This window comes from Pseudorca crassidens, chromosome 5 (assembly GCF_039906515.1).
Source record: "Pseudorca crassidens isolate mPseCra1 chromosome 5, mPseCra1.hap1, whole genome shotgun sequence".
Taxonomy (NCBI): domain Eukaryota; kingdom Metazoa; phylum Chordata; class Mammalia; order Artiodactyla; family Delphinidae; genus Pseudorca; species Pseudorca crassidens.
This window is the reverse complement of record NC_090300.1, coordinates 51,130,416-51,137,812: the sequence shown is the minus strand read 5'-3', so window position 1 is coordinate 51,137,812 and position 7,397 is coordinate 51,130,416. Positions and strand designations below refer to the sequence as shown.

The 7,397-nt window shown below is 33.1% G+C and overlaps 1 protein-coding gene across 2 annotated transcripts in view; it reads left to right on the top strand.

Moving 5' to 3' along the window:
• The first annotated feature begins 1,389 nt into the window (after nucleotides 1-1,389).
• Nucleotides 1,390-7,397, top strand: part of SERPINI2 (serpin family I member 2) — a 30,041-nt gene continuing 24,033 nt past the window's right edge. For both annotated transcript variants that reach the window (XR_010943339.1, XM_067737227.1), the window contains exons 1-2: nucleotides 1,390-2,600; nucleotides 4,417-4,673. Coding sequence is in view for 1 of the 2 variants with exons in the window: in XM_067737227.1 (XP_067593328.1) it covers nucleotides 2,596-2,600; nucleotides 4,417-4,673 (262 nt within the window). In the remaining variant the exon portion in view is untranslated. The remainder of the gene's footprint in view (nucleotides 2,601-4,416; nucleotides 4,674-7,397) is intronic.

Genomic DNA, 7,397 nt, shown 5'->3' with positions numbered 1-7,397 from the left:
CAAATTTATAGCAGGATGCTTTGGCTCTCACTAATGAATGTTTTTTTTTCTTGATGATCTAGGAGCAAATAGAGTTATAGAGAAAACAGATTTGTGAAAATATTTGAAAGGTTTGCAGCAATATTTTATGGACAATCATGGTATCTTTACTGTCAGTTTAAAGAGCTTAAACCAGGGAGGAGAAATTCATGGCCATTGCTTTTTACTACCCAAGAGACAGGAAAGTATACATTCTGCTGGAACTGCTGTAACGTGAGGTTCTTACCGAACAACTTCATTAAGTGATCTTACTAAGACAGAGTGTCCGTCTCTGTCATTGGAAGGAAAAGTAATGGCCTTTCCCTGGGTAAGTCACATTATGATCTGAGTAATGTACAGACATAATAATTTGGAAGCCAAGGGTACTTGTGATGGATATTTGCTGGTGTCACTGCATGGGTAGAAGAGCGTTGATTGAATGATAGTCTTAGGCATTCAGACTTATTTATGAATTGCCGAGTAGAACAAGAGGAATGATAATGTTCTCGTGTTGTATAATTCTGTGTTTGGAAAGTTATCTCCAACAGCGTTAAGTTGAAGCTGGAATAGAGTTTGCTTATGTTAGAGTAAGTAATACTAGAATATAACCCAAGATTTAGAAAACATTTAGAGATACCTAGATGGGAAATTAAGAATTTTAGTAAATTAAGAGATTATGGCCTATGACTGTCATCAGCCTTCTGTGGCCTGAGCTATAGCCCTGTTAGGACACTGAAAGAGGTTAACAGGGTCCTTGCAAAAGTTTTTTTTTTTAATGAATTTTTTTAAAGGTATCTACATTAATTTTATTTCTTTCTCATAAATTTATCAGAAATAATATTACATTTAGTGATCAATAGTGAATATTTGGGGCTTCTCTGGTGGTGCAGTGGTTGAGAGTCCGCCTGCCGATGCAGGGGACACAGGTTCATGCCCTGGTCCGGGATGAACCCACATGCCGCGGAGCGGCTGGGCCCGTGAGCCATGGCCGCTGAGCCTGCGCGTCCAGAGCCTGTGCTCCGCAACGCAAGAGGCCACAGCAGTGAGAGGCCCGCGTACCGCAAAAAAAAAAAAAAAAAAAAAAAAAATAGTGAATATTTGTTTAATTGAAACTGGTCCAAAATTTCCCCTTCTCTTCTCAGAGGCCTCTGATGAATAACACAATGTGTTTAATATCTGATTGTCATTGAGGTGATTTTTTTATAGTATTTTTTTTTTAATTTATTTATTTTTGACTGTGTTGGGCTTCTCATTGCAGTGGCTTCTCTTGTTGCGGAGCACGGGCTCTAGATGTGCAGGCCTCAGTTGTTGTGGCACGCGGGCTCAGTAGTTGTGGCTTGCAGGCTCTAGAGCGCAGGCTCAGTAGTTGTGACGTACGGGCTTAGTTGCTCCACAGCATATGGGATCTTCCTGGACCAGGGCTCGAACCCATGTCCCCTGCATTGGCAGGCAGATTCTTAACCACTGCATCACCAGGGAAGTCCCTGAGGTGATTGATTTGAACTAGAAAAATGAGATCAAAACCCATTCAATTGTACATCCATTTTTTATTAATAACCTGTTTGTAGAGAAAATCATGTAGAATTTTATAAGCATATACAAGTAACACCAATGTTTATTATCAAATTATTCATATTTAATAATATCTTGATATTATCCTGATAATTTGGTAAGACAATAATCTTAATCTGGTGTTTTTGCTCAACATAAAGACTATATTTCTTCAATATTCTCTCTGTTTCCTAAGGATTCAAATGGGCCTTGTATCCCCAGGAAACTCCTCTGACTATTGTATAATTTGATGAATTGTTGAGAACTCTATAAACGCAGCAGTAATTTGTCTCTGCAGTTTGGACTTGATTTAACTTTATTCTTTTTCTTATAGGCATTTTGAAATATTTATGATGGAATACATTGGTAATCTGATACGGGAGTTCTGTAAAAAACAAGAACTAATTACTAGCAGATTTACAACCACTAGCACATTCTTCCACATTGTTTCTACTTAAAAAAGAAGTGAAATAATGGATGAGATAATAATTCAAACTTAATTATTTTAAAAAATTCTATTGTTTTCTCCCTCAATTCTTGCATATTTCATAATTGATCATTAACCTGGTCATGTTAGTTCTTCTGTACAAATGTGAACACCTGCTTTGGTTTTAGAGGAATTAATCGAGCAGTGTTCAAGATAAGTAGAGTTGGCCTTGACTGATCAGGTGCTCCATGTACTAGTGTTTCCCAGCAGGCACATTTTAGCTGTAACATTACAGTGAGTAATCAGAAGCCAATTTCGGGTAAGTACCTTGAAATTAAATAGTGTTTGAATGAAGTATGTATGTAACAACATTGACCATGAGTGTTTAATAGAGTAAGGGAATGGCATTTCAATTCACTCTGGTGCAGGTATTATTTAAATGTATCAAATTAACACATTACTTTTATTTTCCTTAAAAGATTAAATTTTCCTTAAATTTTCACTACAAATTTGAAGGCCAAATTCTTATAAGACTATTCATCAGGTTGCTTAGTTCACCAGTGCTTTGTGTTTTCTGATGAGACACAATCCCAAACCCAATGAGGTAAGTGAATTTTTAAAACAATTTTTTTGCATGAGCTTGTAGTTTATTAAGGGCCTAAAAATTTCCTGGGAGAAATGGATGCTCAAAGAATATACATTTTGATTATTAAGACTGTTAATAATGATAAGGCAACTCCCAGATTCTACTACTAGGGAAAAATTACATCCTTCATAATATTGCTTATTATTCTAATATAAACCAAGTACTTAAAAATGGGCCAAATGAATTGCCACTTGCTGACTTAAAATTTTTGATAACATTTTGACTATTTATATATCTACAAACTGATATTTTGGTCAGAAATCTTCTGAGATATTGAATATATTAGAAAATGATACTCAGAAATTTATTTTGCACGTAAAACATCTTTTACACTTTTACTTTTACTATTGTTGTACTACCACTCACAACCTTATGTGCTAATTTAATCTTCAATAAGACATTTGCTTGATAACATATATTTATATTATCAGTTTATCAACACATTATTTTCTAACAATTGCTTTGGATTGTGTTTTGAGTTTTTTTTCCTTTGTAAATTGTATATCTAAGTTTAACTACACATATTAGAAAAGAAATGGAAATATCTAGATAATGACTCTACAACTTAGTTTTGGAAAATAATTGACTATTAGTAATCTTTATGTATAATAGTGATTCTTAGCCATTTAGGGGTCATGGAAGCCTTCCTAATAATCTGCAAAACACACTAGAACTATAGTTCTTCATTTCTTTAAGGCTAACAAAACATTATTCCGGAGGTTTTCATATTTACGTCCAATAAAGGGCTACTTCCTAGTAACCTATTAAACTAGTAGGAGTTATTGAAAGTGACTAAAATGGATTATTTGTAAGATAAAACTAGTGTTACTAAAATTTTAAATACTTTGAAATTTTATTTTAAATTTATTCGTTTAAAGTACTTAAAATTTAAAATACTTCAGAGTCAGTATTCTACTAAGTCTGCAGTAATATTGTAAAACTCATTCTGCTCCAGAGGTAATGAGATGGTTGAATTTCCTGGAGTTTTAGTGGAGAGCAGTTTAATACGGTGTCATTAGTGTTGTGAACTGGTTACAGTTTTCAGTTGCAGTTTTCTTATATTTGTTAATTTATTTGTCAAATTATTCTTTGATTTTAAAAAAATTGCTTTCTTCATTTCTTGTTATTGTACAATTTATATTTGATTGTAATTTTGTTTCTTTATAATTGTTTTCTGAGTTTTTAAAACCTCTCTTTGGAAAAGTACGAGGTGGGTTTGGAGGTTATTTCACCATTCCGTAAAGTGTGAGACTTGTTGCTGTAAGAAGTTAGCCAGATTACTCAACTGATTTAGAATACTTGAATTTCCTAATATTATAGGTTCAAAACCACACTGGAGTGTGTTAGGTTTTTATTCCATTTCTCCTTTTGTTCTTTAAACTATTTTAGAGTAGTCTGAACAGAAATTTCCCTTGATATCAGAGCTGCAAATATCCCATTTAAAACCATGGAAAAGATGCAAAAAACTATCACATAGCTATTCAGAGATAGTATTGCTATTGATAATATTCCAGCATTATAATTTCTCCTTTAATTTAAAAAAACTGCAGTACATCTGTACTGCTTCCTGAATGCATATTAAAAATGCTATTAGCACATGGCCTATTTCTCCTAATAGAAGATGCTTAGTCTGAAAATTGACATTAGAATCTTCTTGTGGTAGTTTGTTCTAATAAGACAGAAAGTTCTAATAGATAGAAATCTTTCTGTTGAGCTTACTATGGTAAACTCTGATTATTTTGAAAACTAACAAATTTTGAATTAACCAATGCAGAGAGGTCAAAATGGATAAGATCTTGTTGTGGAGTCTCCTGTTGACTTTTTCTGGAAGTCAAGCCTCAAGCCCCTTGGCTCAAAGAAATACCGAATTTGCAGTGGATCTTTATCAAGCTGTTTGTTTAGCTCATAAGAACAACATCATAATTTCCCCTTTTGGAACAACTCTGGCCCTTGGAATGGTACAACTGGGAGCAAAAGGAAAAACACAACAGCAGATAAGACAAAGTTTAAAATTTCAAGAAACCTCAACTGGTGAGATTCTTACATATGATTATTTATACCGGATAAGATCTGGCCAAATTTATTTTTAAACTATCAGAGAAGCTCAGGGTCATAGAACTTTAATAAATATAAAAAGTTATGAAAAGTATGAAATTATAATAAAATGGAGAATTTTAAATGCAAATAATTGTCAATGTAAATAATTATAATTGTTTCTTAATGAAAATATTACCAAAATAATTTATTAAAAAATTAATTCTATACACATAAAAATTGTGACTATGTCTGTATATTTTATTCTAGCCTGTTTTAGCCAGTTTTAAGTGAGATTATGTTGTATGTGCACATGTGTATGTGTATGAGTAGATATACACCCATATATTTGTATACACATATTCTTCTACTAGCACTTACTGTGTCCTGATCATTTTTTCATATCATGCAACTGCTTCAGAATGTAGTTTTTAATTGCTGTGTCTTTTTGCCTCTGATGAAAACATTATTGCGTACTCACCTAACCCTTCTTCATTAGGTAATATCCAATACTTCTCTTATAAAAATGCTTCAGTGAGTACCCTCACCCAGAAATCTTTGTGTGCATCTCTTATTATTGTGTAAGCTTTTAAAGATTAGTTTTTAATTAGAATTTAACCTTTTCACTTAAGTGAGACCAAGAAAAAGCATTCATTTATATTTTTAAAAGCTTATTTAATAGTTTTTAAAGAAAATTTTAAAAAAGAAGCATTTATATAACCCATTGCATGTGAGTAGTTGTTTTCTAGTGTCCCAAAGGCCTATCTGAGATACTGTGTTGATGCTTTAGTGCTGGTATACCATTTCAGGGGGTAGTTTTCCATCTCCCTGGTTATCCTGTGCTTCCAATTTCCATTTTAGTTTAAAATGTTTATATCACTGTCAGATACTGTGTCCTAAACATCAGAGGTGACTTCCAGATTTTTGATTTGGACATTTAGTGACTGTAACTATAACCAATTGCAGTATGTTTGCCTTAGCACAGAGTAGTTATTTTTAGGAAATTGTTTTTCTGAATAAACTATTTACAAGGTTTTATTTGCTTCGTTTTAAATAAAGGCAATTTTATGTAGAAAAGAAGTTGGTGATAGTGAAGTTAATTGCAAGAGTTTTCCTTTGTAGATAATGTAAAATGAAGCCACTGTGTTGCAGATCTAGTCTTCATTGTCTGTATTAATTTCAGCAAATCCCACTACCCAGTCCCGGAAACATTTATATCACATGATACTGCTTTGGAAAGTAATAGAGGATTTATGAAGATATGTAAAGTTGATTCCACGATAAACTAGCAAAATTAGAGCCTCCGAAATTTAAATTACTTTAAATGAATCCATCTTATAGAGGAACATGGGAGTCTTAACAACTCTGGATTGTGAATATAAAAATAATCATAGTAATAATAATGATGACATTATCAAACATATATATATAGTGTACCAGTCACTGTTTTATGTGCTTATCTCATTTAATCCTCACAATTACTCTGTGAGTCAGACATAACCCTGCTATACGGATGAGGATACCAAGTCAGAGAAAGGTTGAGTAACTTGCCCAGAACTAATTCTAAAAATGATTCCCTGAGGGTTATAGGTCACAAGAGCAATAATGAACATTTTAATATTTTCTTTGAAAGAGTATATATGGACAATTAAACATTAACCTTTTAACACACATAACAAAATCTACCAAACTTGCTTTCTATTATACTTCGTTAAGGGAGGGAGAAAGAAGCACAGATGGAGGATAAGTACAAAAAAGAAAAGAAGACCAACCAAAAAGGGAGAAAACAGAAATATTAAACTCTGGAAAATAAAAAAAGGAAGGGAAAATTAAGAAATAAAGAAAAAGAAGAGAGAGTTAAGGAAGGGAACAGAGAGAAAAAGTGCAGGAAAATGAAAAGAAAGAAAAGCAAAATGGTGTTAAGGGTAGAACAAAGGGTATGACAGATTAGAAGGTAGTGCCTAGCAGAGCCATATTGGAACCCAAGACAAAAAGAAAAATCAGTAACAATGAGCCTGTCTTTATTTATTTAAAATTTTTATATTTTATTCATCATGGATTTCTTTGTGTTAATATTGATTTAAAAATATATTGCAGTAAAATATTATTTATCTTGATTACTGAATTTGTTGGCAACTCCTTAAATTTTATGCCAAAATGAGTGTCTCATTGACCCATCTTGGTCCTGGCCCTGCCTTCAGTTCCCTCTGATTGTCAAACGGTGCTATCTGTTCAGTCAGGCTATATTTTACTTTTCCAGCTACCAACTGTTTCACATCTAAACTGCTTATTCTTCAGATGGACATACAACTCCTAGCACCCTACCCCCACTGGAGCTCTCAGTATCCTCACTTATCCTTCTTTCCCCATTGCCAAAGCGTCGGCTCAGAATTTACCTTCTCCAGTTTACTGAGCATCTGATAATACTCCATTTTGCTTTGCCTCTAATGATGCTGCTTATTAATCGAAGACTAACTTAAAGGTGCTTCTTTATTCCAAGAGGGTTATAGAAAGAGAAGAGCATGAACTCCTGTCTCAGTTAAGCATACAAATGACCTTGTGATCGGGCACCTTTCAAGTTATCTTATCTCTCTGGATTTTATTTATTTATTTAATTTTATTTTTTTTTTCTCTCTGGATTTTAGATTCCTCATTATAAAAAGAGGAGTTTGGATTAGATGATTTCTCTGGACCTTTCAGCTAAAATAATCTATAATTCTA